Here is a 15,813-nt window from a genome sequence, read left to right as displayed (position 1 = left end):
CTCTCAGAAAAGGCCTCGCTCCGTACACGCTTCTAATGCAGGAATATAGTAAACAGACAGTTAATTCGGTAGCTGATCACTTGAGGTTCAGCCCCCCCTGTTTTATAGCCCAGTAAATCCTTGCAATGGATCCTTTGGAAAAGTAAAACCCAGCCCGATCTTCTCTCTCCTGCTGGGTGTAGACACCAGGCTGTCTTCTCCCCTGCTTCTCGGTGTGAGGTTTTTGCCTCCCCTCCTTTTAGTTCAATGGGTTTGTGTGCTGCTTAGGAAATGGAGCGAAACACAGTTCTTGCTTTGGGAGAGACCTGTTTAACAACTCCACCTGCCACACCTGGGTTGAACATGTTTTAGTGACCATTGCAGTGTATGTCCCTAACCCTTAACAAGCCTTGTGTACGTACATCGCGCAAGGATATGAATGATCAGAGCGTTATTAGTTTTCAAATCATATCGCACAAGGTGCATTTTGCACAAAGATAGTTACAATAGTGTGTAGGGTGTGAATACCGTGGTCTAGTGTCAGAGGTGACATGGTCTCTCTGCACCAAGGGTGAGGAAGGGCTGGTGTGGGATGGGGAACCAGTCAAGGACCGGGGTCACAGGGTCAGCCACAGAAGCACAGTGAGGAGAAGTACCTCGGGGATGCTGGCAGAGGGTCCGGCACTGTTCATAGTGATGGTGGTAGAGGGACTGGCACTGTGCAGAGTGAAGTTCACCACCATGAAACGCACACCAGGCACATTCTCTTGGATCCAATCGTTGTGGACATTCGGGCGGTTGTAGACCCCGGGATAACCAGCAGCAACACTGTTCCCTGTTGTTTTCAGTAACCAGCTCACAATCCCAGCAAGGTACCAGGTCCTGTCCTCCTCACACACCAGGGGTCCCCCAGAGTCACCCTAGAGACAGGGAAAGAAATAGGGTTGGAAGGAAGGGGACCAGTGTCCATCATCCACAAGGGCCGTGTTGGATTCTCCGTCTCGTGATGGCTTCACATCCCCAGTGGCTGCTTTTCTGGGAGATGCTTTATCCCGACACAAGTCTTGGGTCTCAGTAAAGGGGTAACCCAGTGAGATTGTAGACTGGGTTATATGGGTCAGAATGGATGATTTAATGGACCCTGCTGACTTTGTACTCTCTGGGCTCGATACTCTTGTCTAGACACTGGGGAATGAACTCAGGGCTCAGCCCTTCCATCTGGGCCCGTTTGGAGGGTCCCCCCGACACACACCACCAAGTCAACAGGGAGAACGTGCTAGGAACTATGGGGTTTGCAATATCCGCCTGGGTCAGTGCCAGACCCAGCACAAACCATCCCCGATCTCAATCAGAGAATCTCACCGGGGCCGTCCCCTTATAGCCTTCCATGTGCCCGGCACACATCATGTCCTCTTTGATGGGGTTGTCACCCGTAGGCTTTTGTAATGCTTCCCGGAAGCGATCGTTGCAGATTGTGGTGTCTATGGTGAGCACCTCCAGCTCCTGCAGTGTCTCCGCTAGAGAAGAACTCGCTGAAATGAAAGGCCCGAGGGCTGGGTGACTCAAGTGGCGTGAGGAGAAGTCACATAAAAACCTGTCACATTAAGGGTCTATAAGAAGCTCCCAACTCTGAGGGGCAGGGCGGGGAGAGCTACCAGGTCTAATGGGTTAGACCAGGTGGGGCTGGAAGTCAGATCTCCTGATTTCCATGCCTGGCTCTGGAAGGGGAGCAGGGTCGTGTGTGGGTGTGGGTTTGGGGGGGGAGTAGGGCAGTCGGCCAGTTTAACTCACGCTAAAGGTAACAACCCAGATTTTAAAGATACTTTAGGTGTTGCTCTGCTCAGCTTTGCAGCCCCACTTGGGGCCAGATTGTCAAAGGGATTCGGGCACCAATAGGGGCAGGAAGGTGCCCAGTGGGATTCTGGAAAGCTCATAGGCATCTGCAAAAGCTGGAGCTTTCAAACCTAAGTCTAATGGAGAGTCAATGGGAGTTAGGCACCAAACCTGCACAGCGACGTTTGAGTAACCCAATTTGGAGCCTATCTGAATCTTTACATACCTAAACCCCTTTAACACTCAAGCCTGTAGGGCACATGTGAAAATTTTGAGCCTTGTCTACACACAGTTTGCCCTGTTTTGATACAATGGGTTTAAATCTCTGAGCAGATGCTGCTCAGTTCCAGGCCAGCTTATCACATGGCCGTGAAGATATAATTAGGTGTGTGATCTGATACTGCTGGGTGCCAGCTGGTGGCCACCTCTGACACTGCTTCCTATTGGGCTGGAGCCAGCATCAGTAAATATACAGGTGCCAACTACACCCACAGATGTGCTTTGAAACCCACATTAGGGCACACTCATGAACATCCATTCATTGCGCCAGGAACACACACACACACACACACACACACACACACACACACACACACACACACACACACACACACACAGTGAAACAGACAGCTCCAAGAGTGGCTAGTTTTCGTTTAGCTTAAACCTGCTCTGAAATGGTGAAGATAACATTTTGGTGCTTTCTAGCAAAATCAGAGCATCCACACGGCTTGAGGTACTGGAGTAACTAGGGGTCGTCCCTAGTCCCTGTATAATTACAAAGCAGCGGTTATCTCACTGTCTAACCATATAAAGCTGTAGGCACAACTGCGTCTTTGTATAACTAGGCTTGGCAGAATCCAATTATTATAACTGGATGGATATTATTGATGTTTCTTTTTAAGGGTTATTTTTATTTTCATCCATTTAAATTTTCACAAAATTATGGATTTAAGGTTTGTTTGTTTTTTCATTTTGTTGATTTCAATTTTCACAGCTGTGGAAGAACATGGGGTCAGGCCAGGCAATAATAATTTAATGACCGCAGAGACTGAGATTCAAAGAATCAAAGTTGTATGAAAATTAAAATGCAAATTGTCAGTATCCCTATGTCAAAAAAAGCCAAGTAAATATCCTTAAATCAAACTCTAATACATTCTTAAATAGCATGTCTCTTCCTTTGCCTGCCTGTAAATTTCAGTGATTACCAATGGAAATATTTTTTCATCAGTGTAGGGTGAAACCAACACTGACTGACAAAAATCAAACCCTTCCAGGCCCATGTAGAATGGCGCCTGCATAACTGTGTGGCTGTACAACTGTTAACCTGTATAACCATATAATTATCGCTGTATAACAATATAATGATACAACTGTACCTGTATAAACACAAAACTGTGGTTGTACAACCATACTTGTATATCTATATAACTGAGGACCTGTACAACTGTGGCTGTTTAAACATAAGAACATAAGAACGGCCATACTGGCTCCACCTATACCAGTATCCTGTCTTCTGACAGTGGCTGGTGCCATTCAGAGGGAATGAACAGAACAGGACCATTTTGAGTGACCCATCACCTGTTGTCAGGTCCCAGCTTTTGGCAGTGAGAGGCTTAGGTACCCCCACAGCATGGGTTTGCATCCCTGCCCATCCTGGCTAATAGCCATGGATGGACCTATCCTCTCTGAACTTATCTAGTTCTTGTTTGAACTTTTGGCCTTCACAACATCCTCTGGCAAGGAGTTCCACAGGTTGACTGTGTGTTGTGTGAAGAAATACTCCCTTTGGTTTGTTTTTTCAAACCTGCTGCCTGTTGTTTTCATTGGGTGACCACTGGCTCCTGTGTTATCTGAAGGGGTAAATAACACTTCCCCATTTGCTTTCTCCCATTCGTGATTGTAAAGAACTCTATCAGCTCCCGACCTTATAACTCTGTAACCGCACAACTGTGCCTGTATAACCATGGAACCATGTAACTGTGTAACACTCAGTCCATCTGTGTACCGATGAGGTTACAATCACCCCGCCCGTAACCTTCACCCGGTGCTGGGTCTTTCCCCTGTCCTTCCCCTCTCTAACAGCTACGAGTGTGCCTCACCTTCGGGGTGAATGTTCCCCCAGCCAGTCACCCAGCAGGCGTCTCCAGCAGGCACACGGACGGAGGCGTCGAGCAGGCACACGGGGCTGATGGAGGCCGTGAACGCAATTGGCTTCTCCAGCTCCACCAGGGCGATGTCGGCAAGGAAAGTGCTACTGTTGTAATTGGGATGGGGGACGACCCGCTTCACCGATGAGAACGTCTGGGTTGGGGTCTCACGGACAATCCTGTTTTCACCCAGCTGCACCCGATATGATGAATTGGCTGCAGACCTGGATGCAAGAAAATCTGATTAGGGAAAAGCCGCCCAGCAATGCCTCACAAGGACAGCTCGCCTGGCGCTGAGATACAGCTGGCTCTGGGGTGGAGCGGCTGGGGAACAGCCACACAGCGATGCTGCACAATAGGAAGCCAGTGGAGAGGGAGCGGGAGTCTTTCCAGAACAGCCGCAGTCACTGTCTCTGCCCTGCCTGGGATACTCACTCAGCAAAGCAATGAGCTGCTGACAGCACCCAGCTCTCGGAGATGAGCGAACCGCCGCAGATGTGAGAGCCGTATCTCTGTACGCTGACCTGCCAGGGCCAGGCCCCGGCCTTGGCATCTTGACCATTCAAGATGCGCCCTGAGACCAACGGCTTGCCACAGGCTGAGAAGAAAAGAGGGAAATGCATTATCCCCAGGCAAGGGAGCTAAAATGGGGAGAGTATAAATAATTATAAGTGTTCTCTGATGATAAGAGAGCAACTGTTCCCCTCCCAGAGCCTGGGAAAGAACCCAGGAGTCCTGAGTCCCAACGCACCTGCTGTAACCCTCCACCCCCCTCCCTTCCAAGAGCTGAGGCTAGAACCCGTGAGTCCTGGCTTGTAGCCACACGCGGGTTGCACGTCATGGCAGCTAATGCTACTGTTTTGCTTTGGGCACTTTACCTGCCTGATTCTAACTCCCACGAGCACTGTGACACTTTCTGTGGTAACCCCCTGCTCCCAGCAGGAGGGAGGCAAGTCTGTTCCCACCAGGGGAAACCCTCCCAGCCACCAGCTGCTGGCATCCCAGGTGCTCCATGAGCCCTGCTCTACCCCTCTGCAGGCAGCACTTTACACACCCGACTCCGTTACACTCCTGTGCCCAGTGCCCTGTCTTCTGCGCACCCGCAATGCACAGCGATCCGCTGCCTCCATGGAAACAGCACTCCCCAGCACCCTGCTTTCCCCTCGGTTCAACCCTCTCCTTAGCTCCTGGCACCTAGACATGTCTATGCTAAGACCAAGCTGAAGTTTATTTAGCAGAGGTTGAGGCAGGGATTCAAACTAAAGGCAAGGAACAGAACGTGGAAATGTAAGGTCACAGGCAGAAGAAAACCACAAAACACAGTCTAGGGCCTGTACCTGTTAGCAAGGTGCTGTCCTGTCTGATAGGGTGTTTCTCATCCAATGTTTAGTTCTTCCAGCCCTTGTCCAGCCCATAAAGCTGGGATACAACCCACACCCGGTTCCACTGTCATGGACCAACCTTTTGCTCTTATCCAGTCACAAGGTCCCTGTGACGTTCTGTATCTCGGGGGAACACCCTGCACTCCCATGTTCATCCTTATATCATTGTGTGGTATCCAATGTCAAGTTGGTCATGTCAGACTTGAGCATTGTTGTTATAGTAATTGTTGTTACAGTAATGCTATAGTGATGTTATATGCTGTAATTTCATGTATATAGTTATGGGGCTGAAAATGTGTCCTCATGGCTTAAAGCAGGCCCAGGCAAAACTCTCCAGGAGCAGAGGGGCAGTTCACACCTCATCAGGGCATGGATGGGACAAACCCAGCCCAGCCTCACAGGAACAAAGGACACTGGCCTAGGCAGCAACAAAGGATCTGTTGGATTCTTGAGTGAGTCACCCCCCTTCCTTTGATCAGTTTGGAACTGCGACAAGGTAATGCTCACCTGACTCTGAAGGGGGGGGGCAAAGCCAAGAGGGAAGAAAGGACACAATAAAAGGGAGAGACATTTGCCAGGCTCTTCCTCTCTCTTCCACCTCCGTCTACAGACACCACCACCAAGCGACTGAAGCGCTGACCAAAGGGTAGAACCTGACTGAAGGGCAACCAGCATCTAAGCGGTGAGAAGCATCTAAGTTTCTAAGGGCACTGAAAGTGTTAAGATCAGCTTAGAACACATTTTTTATTTTATTCCATTTGACCAAATCTGACTTCTTGTGCTTTGACTTATAATCATGTAAAATCTGTCTTTGTAGTTAATAAATTTGTTTGTTCTACCTGAAGCAGTGCATTTGGTTTGAAGCATGTCAGAGACTCCCCTTGGGATAACAAGCCAGGTACATATACATTTCTTTGTTAAAATGACAAACTCATATAAGCTTGCAGCAGCCAGTGGGCATAACTAGACAGAGGTTCCTAGGATTGTGTCTGGGACCAGAGATATTGGCTAGTGTCATTCGGTTACACAATCCAAGGGGCAGCTGACGTGCCAGAGGCTACGCATGACCAGCCCAGGAGTGGGGGCTTTCACAGCAGAGCAGGGTGAGGCTGCTCCCAGGGTTAAGGATTTGAGTGAACTAGCAGATCACCAGTCCACATAACACCAGGGGAACATCACAATCCCCGTCTTCCAAGATTCTCCAGTGAATCAATTGTCTTTTTAAATCTCCAACCCACATCCCATCCAACCAGTGACGAGAGGCAATCTCCGTGGCTGCTCAGTTTTCAGACTCCCCATCAGATTTGGAGCACAACATCCTACGTAAACCTAATTCCATGCACATAAGTCTCGCAATAACCACGGCAATCAGCTCAAACTTAGCTTTTAACAGAGATCTCACAAGCCCCTTTCACTGTCACTGGCTGGCCTCAGATATAATGTCCTTGCCAGTACGTGGCTGGGTGAGTTTGGGTATTGATATGTTCTAAGCTCTTAGGGAGTGAAGAAAGAGCGGGCAGGGCTGGGATTATTATGAGGTTGAGGCTCCCATGGATTTTAGATTAAGGTTCTCGCGGCGGTAAAGATACAGTTATCATGCATTTAAGGTTATTGTGGGATTAAGATTAAGGGTATCATGGTGTTAGGGTTAAGGTTACGATAGGTTAGAATGGGTATAGAGTTATCATGAGGGTTATGCTGAGGTATTATGAGGGGGCCTAGAAGCCAGAGAGAGAGAACTCTGCATCCCATAGAAATCACAGACTAATTCTGGGAGGTGGAATGCAACCAGAACACCTGGGTTCCCGCGCAATTCACAAGCACAGCCCCAGGGCATTTAAAGGTAAAAGTGTTATTTACATAAGAAAATTGAATTTTCACAAGCTGTCCTGGTAAAACTTTAACTCACCCTGGTTCTGCCACTCTGTGGAAAAGCAAGCAAACAAGAAAGCCCATATTTCAACCCTAACCCCCCATTATAAACGTTCTCATAACCGCAATGATAACCTTCACCCAATGATACCCTTAACCCTAACCCAACGATAACCTTAACCCCAAAATAACCTTAACCCTTACCGGGAACCCTGATAATACCAATTTATCAACCCTGTTCTAACTATGCCTTTCTCCAGCCCCATGACTGGGATAGGACGCAGTAGCCTTGGCTCCCAGCCTCATTCTCATTCCACATGCCCACGGCAGGCAAAGATGGCATTTTCCTGTGAGTGTCTTACCTGCCTGATTCTGACTCCCCTGGGCACCTAGGGAGGAAAAGAGTCACAGATATTAATGTGTGAAGGGCGGGGGGAGTGAAACACAGTCATTGCTGTACATTATACACAGTCTGCACAGGGTCTCTGAGAGAATGGGTCCAAGTAGCTTCACCTACGGTTCTCTGGCTCCACTCACTCTCCTGAAACAGCCTTGCTATCCACAGCAAGAGTTACACATCTTAGGAGCATTGCTATTCAACTCATCATCTGTAGGTTCCAGAGTCAACAACAAGAAGTGGTCTGAAGGGGGAAGCTCAGGAGTGAATGCAGAAATAGGGGCTAGATGGGGAGGGGAGGTTCCATGAATGGCAAAGGGATTGGATCCACCTCTTCTTCACTAGCCCAATTCCCTCCACAACAAGCCAGTTTTTCTCTCCCCTCCCCATGGGAGGTAGGGCCCCATCTCCCACCCCACCTCCACCCCACACTCACCCTGAGCCAGGCTCGTTGCCAGCAGCGCTATGGCCAGTGGGGAGCTGAGATGTCCCATGATCCAGCCTCACCTGGTCCCGTCTTAGCTAAAACTAGCTGCCTCCATCTCTCCGACCAAAGCCTCTCTGGGGAATGAACACGCCTGGACAGGGTTTTATAGACTCAGCTCCTGCCTCCGCCCTCCCAGAGCTAGGGAGAACAGATATGACTGATCCCACAATGAGCTGCTCAAGGAAACAAATGCTTCGAAATTCAGCACGCGAGCAAGGCATGACAGTTTTCGTTCTGGTCTGCCTGTAAGTGCCCCACGAGAGGCAGACTGAAAAACCAAACAAAAACTCGCAATGGCCAAGGATAACATGAGGAGGTGCCTGGCGATTTTCTCTTCTCTGTTTCATTAGCAATTGAATGTGCCAAGAACAGCTGGCCAAGGACAGTGCCCCGGCAAAGCTAAAGCTGCAATGGGGGTACGGTTATCAGGGGGGTTCACAGATTCTAAGGTAAGAAGGCACCGCTGAGATCAGTCTGACCCCTTGTATAACACAGGCCAGAGAATGGCCCTCAAATAACTCCTGGAGCAGATCTTTTAGAAAAACTACCAGTCTTGATTTAAAATTGTCAATGAGGAAGAACCTACCATGGCCCTTAGTAAATTCTTTCAGTGGTTAATTACTCTCACCATTAAAAATTTTACACCTTATCTCCAGCCATTGGATCATGGTAGACCTTTGTGTGCTAGATTGAAGAGGTCTTTATTAAATATTTGCTCCTATGATGGGGAGTTCACTCTGCACAGGGCCTGGCGAGGTTCAGATGGCTGAGTGGGCCAATTAAACTGTAACGAAGCCTTAGTGGGTCACAACTAAGAATGCCAAACTGAGGATGAAATAGGGCAAACACAACCCAGAACTGGAGGTCATTCTAAGATAGACCAAACCAGCCACAAAAGCAAATTCCTGTTTCACCAGGCTGGCTAACAAGAAAACAAAGGCATTTCAGTTCTTATATCACCACCGAAACCGCTGGATTCAGAGATGAGCGGTTCTTTACAATCAATCTAAACAAATAATAGGTTCTTCTGATCCCAAAGGAACAGCCCCACACCCAGGTCAATATATAACTTAGATCTTACCCAAAAATCACACTGGTGCCAATCCTTTAGCATCTAAAAACCAGAAGTTGAAAGAAAGAAAGAAAACTGGTTGAAGGATTCAATCACATACGGCAACGGCAAAGTTCTTGGTTCAGGCTTGTAGTAGTGATGGAATAAATTGCTGGACTAAATTAAGTCTCTGGAGCGCATCCACAGCTTGGATGGGTCATTCAGTCCATCGTTCAGTTTGTAGTAAAGTTCCTCCAGAGGCAAGAAGCAGGATTGAAAATTACAGCAACAAGATGGAGTTTGGAGAGACATGGGCCAGTCACTTGTTCATGCCCAATTTCCCTCAGCCATTGCAGGAAGCCATTACCTACACTCCAGACAGCATGTTTACATGACAGTCCACTCAGTATAGACGGGCATCTTCCATGGTCTATTGTCAAACAAGTGTTTCTTCATGAACCGCTTAATTTGAACAGTTCCTCCAAGATGTGCTGAGTGTTACCTTGTGGCATTACCCAAGGAGTAAACATTTGAAGTCCAGGTATAGCGCCAGTACTTACAACTTCAAATACAAAAGTGATACATGCATTCAGCTAGCATAATCATAACCAGCAAATTATAACCTTTTCATAGACACCTTCCTTGACAACCTTTGCACAAGATTTACTGCAAATATTTAACAGTGATTGCAACAATGGTCTATAAGGTTATATTATAATCAGATAACGTCACAGCCCATTGTTAAATATTTGTCCTGTGATGGGGAGTTCACCCTGCACACTGCCTGGCAGGGTTAAGATGGCTGAGTGGGCCAATTAACTGCCCAGGATGCACCTGGAGAAGGAGCCAGGGAACAGGGATTTAAGTAGAACAGGCTCCTTTGGGCAGGAAGAGGCAGGACCTATATAAGCCAGGAAGCTGGCAACAGAAGGGTTGGGAGGGAGGGAGTTTCCAGTCACTCCCTGAGAAGAGGGAGTGTGACTTGGCTTGCCATGCCCAGAGAAGGGGAGAGCCAGAGAGGTAGGCAAGGCTCAGAGGAAAAGCCGTGAGGAGTGGAGAAGGTTGCACCTGGGCTGCTAATGAGAGGGTCCCTGGGCTGGGACCCAGGGTAGAGGGTGATCCCCGGTCCCCAGACCAGCCAGTGATGAAGCCACCAGCAAGGACGTGAGCAGGAAGACTGCCTGAGCCCATTTGTCAAGAGGGACTGAGATACCCCCCAAAGGGGGCAACTCGTATGGTGACCTGGCCAGAGAGGTGCATACGCCGGCACTCTCTCTGCTGCGCTGCTTGCTGTGACCCCTGCTGGCAGTTAACCTTTCCAGGCAGGCTTCTCAGCGACTCAGCCTATCCCAGTATCCCCCATTGGTCTGTTCCCCTGCAGCCCCTATCCCCAGGTCAGTCCTAGTCCAACAAGTTTGTTGTTTTTGTGGATACAGACTAACACGGCGACCCTCTGATACTTGACCCCATGCAGGGCTCTAATTTTATAATCTTTATTAAAAACAATAATTGGATACTCTACAGGTAGAATAAAATGTGGCAGACTTTGATATGGAAGAAGGAAGAAAGGAAGGGACAGTGCATTGTGTATAATGTATGTGATTTATGTTAAGAGCCAGGCTACGCTGTGCAAAGTGAAAACAACAATCTCAACACTGTCAGGTTATTCCTTTATTTTTATTCAATATGTCGACTAACTAATGAAATTAATATGTTTTCAAGCCGAACGTGTATTAATTCTAATGACCAAGGCCACATTATGCAGTATTCATTTCTGAAAGTTTATAATAAGCGATGCTCTGGGGAGAGCGGAGGTGGGGGAGAGGGTGCAAGGTGGAAGTTTCACCTAGGGCGCAAAATATCCTTGCACCGGCCCTGCCTGCCTGTTATGTCTCTTGTGCCCCCCCTCCTGCAGCACAGCACTCCACATCTCTGTGCGTCTCGAGCAGAGAGAAAACATATGCACCAGCACCAGACACAATTTTCTACACTTTGGGTCCTAGCCGCATCCTCCCACAGTCTGGCACCTGCGGCAGCCGCCTCAGTTCGCCTCATGGTAAGGCCAGCTCTGTCCTGTGGGCACGGAGAACCTAATTCCTACTGAGGTCAGCCAGGGAGGCTGGATGTGCACATTGCAGGAAATAGATGGTCAGGGAAGCATAATCCACTGAAAAAAACACGTCTTGCTAATTGCAACCCAGGCTCTCCCTGTGTGGCTCTTTGTCCTGCCTCTGTTGGCTGGAGCATGAGCAGAGCTTTCTGAGACAGCTGCTGTGGCTGTGGCCAGCCATCGAAGCGAGTTTCCCATCGTCTCTCTTCTGGCTGTGGATGTTTGACTGCAGCAGCCCCGCAAAGGCCCTGGCCTCACTCTCTAATGTCCATTCTCCCCTTGCTTGCATGGCGCTTCATGGACCATCGAGTAGCCTCATGAAAACATCCCAGCTGTGGACACAGGCACCAGCAACCTGATTCCCCAAGCTAAAGTCCCCTTTGCAATCCAGGGAAACAGCCTGGGTTGTCTGGAGCGCAGGATGTGGCCCATGGTGACTGCAGACCCTGCCCCTGTTGCACAGCGACTCCTGGGACCCTTCTAGCCCATCAGCACTCGGCTCTCTCGCATTCTGCTGAGCAGCTGAGATCTGGGGGAACAGAAACCCGTTGTTAGAGATGGAAAATCTCCTCCCAGGAACACTCTGTCAATGGCTGCCAGAGGCCGTCCCTGTGAAACCCCAAATGTGCAGCCCCTCGGATTCCCACAGGGGAGATCTCAGCTCGTTCACTTGCCACTCATGGCTGCAGTCTCTGACAGGGGAAATGGAAGGTGGGGGGTTGCCAATTGTCCCTTCTACAGTGCCCAGAATGGGAGGTTTGGCCTAGTGAAGTGAGGCCTGGGTCTGAGAATCAGGGCTCCTGGGTTCTGGGGCTCTGGAATGGGGTGTGGTCTAGTGTGTGGAGTTGGATTTGTTGACAGTGAGTGAGAGGGGCTTGTGCTGAAGGACCCTGGGTCAATCCCCACCAATTCCTGTGATGTCTACATGTGGCGACGGTTTTACTTACCTCTCAATGTAGGTTATTTAGCCCATTCCTGGACACACGTGTTACATCTGCTGCTGGCCATCCCTGAGATGTAGGTCCTTCATCCACACAAGGACATGGCACATCAACGTCAATCCAGAAGCTCCCATCCGGTCTTCACCTCCGCAATGGACGGGCGAGCTCTAACCTGACCAGAGAAAGACAGGGTGATGTTCTTCAGGGAATCTGCTGGAGCTCCTGCATCCCCTGCTCCACCTGACACCCTGACACGCTAAGAGTTTTCCAAAGATACCACTAATCTCGGATAAACAAAGCAGCTGAGACGAGATCAGTGTGGGTGAATTTACTGAGCAGACTGGTTCTAATGGAAGAACTGATTTCTCCCCTGCTCTAGGGAGATTCCCACAGGAAAAGTCTCTGGTGGTGGGGGTGGGGGCAATACAAACCCCCAGCCCCTTGAATGGCAGGATATCAGGACTCAGGGAGTTAAGGGGTGTCTCTGGCCTACTGGAGGGAGCAGACCTGGAGAGCAGGAAGAGCACTAGTGGCATTGTAGGAAAGACAGTGACTTCTACCTGTGAAGGTGGCTGAAGCTTCTGGCAGACATTAGAGTCCTGGATCCTTACACCTCCTTTGGGGATCCTTTTCCTAGTAATAAAACAAGGACACCACACAGAGAATGACATTTGAATCCCAGGGGATCTGGGATCCAGGGAAAAGGGATGATCTCAGCCAGGCTACATACCAGGAACCTGATTTCTCTCCCAAGAGCCACAATTACCCAGATGAGGTTTTCTTCCCCACTTGCTTTCAGGTTATTTACTCACAGTATTCATTTGTTTGCTTTGAAGGGTCTCCACTCTCTGCAGCTGTTCATTGGTTTCAGTAACAGTCTGTCAGTTTTTGCTTCTGTTTCCTCTTCTTACAGGGTAGCATCTGCTCAGCACTTTTTTAAAAAAAATCAATTCAAAACAAAATCCCAATCCTACATTGCAGAGGAAGGTTTCTGAGAATTTGGCAGCAGAACTTTCATTCCCTATTATTTATTCAGGTGCAGGTCTGATGCAATCTGCACCCCCAAGAATGCCCATATGAAGCACGAGGGGGCCTTAGAATACCTGTTAAAAGAGAAGAAGAGAGTAGATTAAAAGGTGAGGAAATCAGCCAATGCATCAGCACATCTCTGCATCATTGAAGCACCAGGCATGGGAGCGAAACAGGTTACAAATCCCCATGGTTCTTTCCCACTAGACAGACGTCCAAAAAGAAAAAGGCCTTCAGCCAATTATTTCCTTACACTCCGAAGGGGTGAAATCCAGCCCTGTGCAGACAGCCAAGGCAAGGTCTGTGCATCACAGCAGGGTTAAGTGGCACTTCACTGCACAGGTGCTGGGAGACTTCAGTGGCACAGTTTTCCTCCTGGATTGGAACAGCCGGCTGGAATCCTGTGAGGTACAGAGCAAAGAGAGGTTAGGGCCACAACGTTCACCTCAGAGGCTGAGCTTCTGCAGACTCTTGGGATGTTCCCATCTGAGGAGGAGGATTTTAGCCAGCCCCAGGTCAGAGCTTTCAGTCACTTCAACCAGTGATTCTCTGGCACAGTTGATCTAAAGTAGCTGAACTTTTCAGGCCTTGCTCCCATCTCCGACCCCCCTCGCACCTCATATTGCCCTCTAACAGCCCTGTCCCTTCTCGCGATCCCTGCCAAGCCCAAATACAGAGCCTAGCCAACACTCCTCGTCTCAGACCCTCTCCTCACCCGATCCTCCCCTACCTTTGACAGACTGATCCCGGTGCCCTTTACCCAGCTCCTGGAGAAATCATGGCTCCTCAGGACAACCGGGGAGTGAGTGGTTCCAACCTCTGTGTGGGGTGCGTGGTTTTCCGTCTAAGCATCCCTGAGAGCCAGCACGTCTCCATTTCACAGGATGAGTGAAGTCTAGGAAGCGCTGCACGTCTTGAGGACTTCAAACTTCACCCCATTGATGAATGGCTTCCACCTTATTTGGATCAACCGTAACATCTTCTGGGGAGAGGATGTACCCCAAAAACTCTGTGGGGAGTTGGCTGGAGGTTCCGCTTTTCCAGTTCTGTGTTGAGACCACGCTGCCGAAAACTCTCCAGGTTCGGATGTGCTGCGTGTGCTGCTCTGGGTTCTCCAGAAAGAGATGTATGTCACCCGAATAGATGACACTGTCCCCAAATACATCACTGATGAAGTGTTGCAAGGTCAGGGGACCGTTAGTTAGCTCAAATAGCATATCAGACCGTTAAAATGTCCATCGTGTGTTTTGAAGTCTGTCTTCCATTTGTCCCTTGCCCAAACGAGCGTGAGATTGGAAATCCTTGCAGATGAAGTTTGATGAAACCCTTTGCAGATTTCCTGATAGCCAAAAATTGTGGGATTCACAGCAGAGGGTAATGGTTTCAAATGATCACTTTGTTCAGGAGCTGATTGTCTAAAGAGAGGCGTAGCAGAGTCCCACATTTCTTCTTCCCAAAAAGGGCCTGCTCTTAGGACCGGTTTCCATGACTGTACGCAGGGAGATCCACTAATTCTGGTCCCAACAATGCGTAAATACAGGGAAAAGCAACTTTCAACCAAGGTGGTAGGTCAATAGGGCAGTCATAGTCCCGGTCTGGAAGTAACGAGTCCACATTTCTTTCTAAGGTACCCATGTAATCTTGGTATTTATCAGGAATGCCACCATCAATCAAACCCTAACCCCTCCCCTTGACCCTCCCAAGCCCTACCCGTTGACCCCTTAGTCCCTCCCACCTGTCACCGGAAGATCTGCCCCATGGAGGGTCCAGGGTCAAGGTGGCCACATGACTGGAAGCAAGGTGTGTCATGTGACCCCTCTAAGAACTCCTCCCACCACCCTCTACCAATCAGGATGGGGTTCATCCCAGAAGGACCACCCTGAGAGGAGATTTGACCAATCAGGGTGAGTTCCGAGATGGGGTGACCCATCCAGAAGTGGGTCGTGTGACCCCTCTAAGAACTCCTCCGACCGCCATCTACCAATGAGGATGGGTTTTGACCCGATAGGACTGCCCTAAGAGGAGATTTTGACCAATCAGGGAGAATTCAGGCGCAGGGCGATCCATCCGGGAGTGGGCCGTATGACCCTTCTAAGAACTCCTCCCAAGGCCCTCTGCCAATCAGGGTGCAGCACCATTACCCCATAAGTCCCAGCATGGGACAGACGAGGCCATCTCTTACCAAGGACACATGTTTTAGAAATTTTGGAAAGGCTGCTGAGAGGAAACATGGACTCCTTCACCACCCCCGTGAGAACTTCAGACTCTGTCTTAGCCCCGAGAGTCTTTGACTATCCATGGAGAAAGCGCTACATCAGCGACAGTCCCGAGGAGGAGGAGGGAGCGATCGAGGGGAGCCCTTCAGCCCAGCCATTGATGGATAAACCGGAACCAGAACCCAAAACCCAACTGCTTGTGAGACACCCCAATGAGCATGGTGGCCTCTCTTTGTCCACCCCCTTAGAGGTGGAATGTGATTGAGGCTCAGGGGAGTCACCGGTGGACAAGGTGAATGGAAAAGACATCACACAGGTAAATGAATAATTAAGAAGCAATCGCTTCTTAATGGGTAAGGAACCGGGAGC

At 49.3% G+C, this 15,813-nt stretch overlaps 1 protein-coding gene and 1 long non-coding RNA gene across 2 annotated transcripts; both read right to left on the bottom strand.

The window, feature by feature from the left end:
• Nucleotides 1-596: 596 nt before the first annotated feature.
• On the bottom strand, nucleotides 597-8,104 carry LOC115651339 (serine protease 27-like). The gene is made up of 6 exons (XM_030562272.1): nucleotides 8,047-8,104; nucleotides 7,576-7,602; nucleotides 4,395-4,557; nucleotides 3,912-4,183; nucleotides 1,342-1,511; nucleotides 597-899 (listed from the first exon to the last, which is right to left on the bottom strand). The coding sequence occupies exons 1-6, from the start codon at nucleotides 8,102-8,104 to the stop codon at nucleotides 597-599; spliced, it is 993 nt and encodes a 330-aa protein (XP_030418132.1).
• A 3,541-nt stretch (nucleotides 8,105-11,645) lies between these two features.
• Nucleotides 11,646-14,520, bottom strand: LOC115651142. The gene is made up of 4 exons (XR_004000318.1): nucleotides 13,012-14,520; nucleotides 12,760-12,832; nucleotides 12,206-12,371; nucleotides 11,646-11,787 (listed from the first exon to the last, which is right to left on the bottom strand). It is a non-coding gene; the product is annotated as an uncharacterized LOC115651142 (long non-coding RNA).
• Between the last annotated feature and the right edge of the window lie 1,293 nt (nucleotides 14,521-15,813).

The sequence above is a fragment of the Gopherus evgoodei genome, chromosome 4 (genome assembly GCF_007399415.2).
Source record: "Gopherus evgoodei ecotype Sinaloan lineage chromosome 4, rGopEvg1_v1.p, whole genome shotgun sequence".
NCBI classification, from domain to species: domain Eukaryota; kingdom Metazoa; phylum Chordata; order Testudines; family Testudinidae; genus Gopherus; species Gopherus evgoodei.
This window is presented reverse-complemented; position numbering and strand designations above follow the sequence as displayed.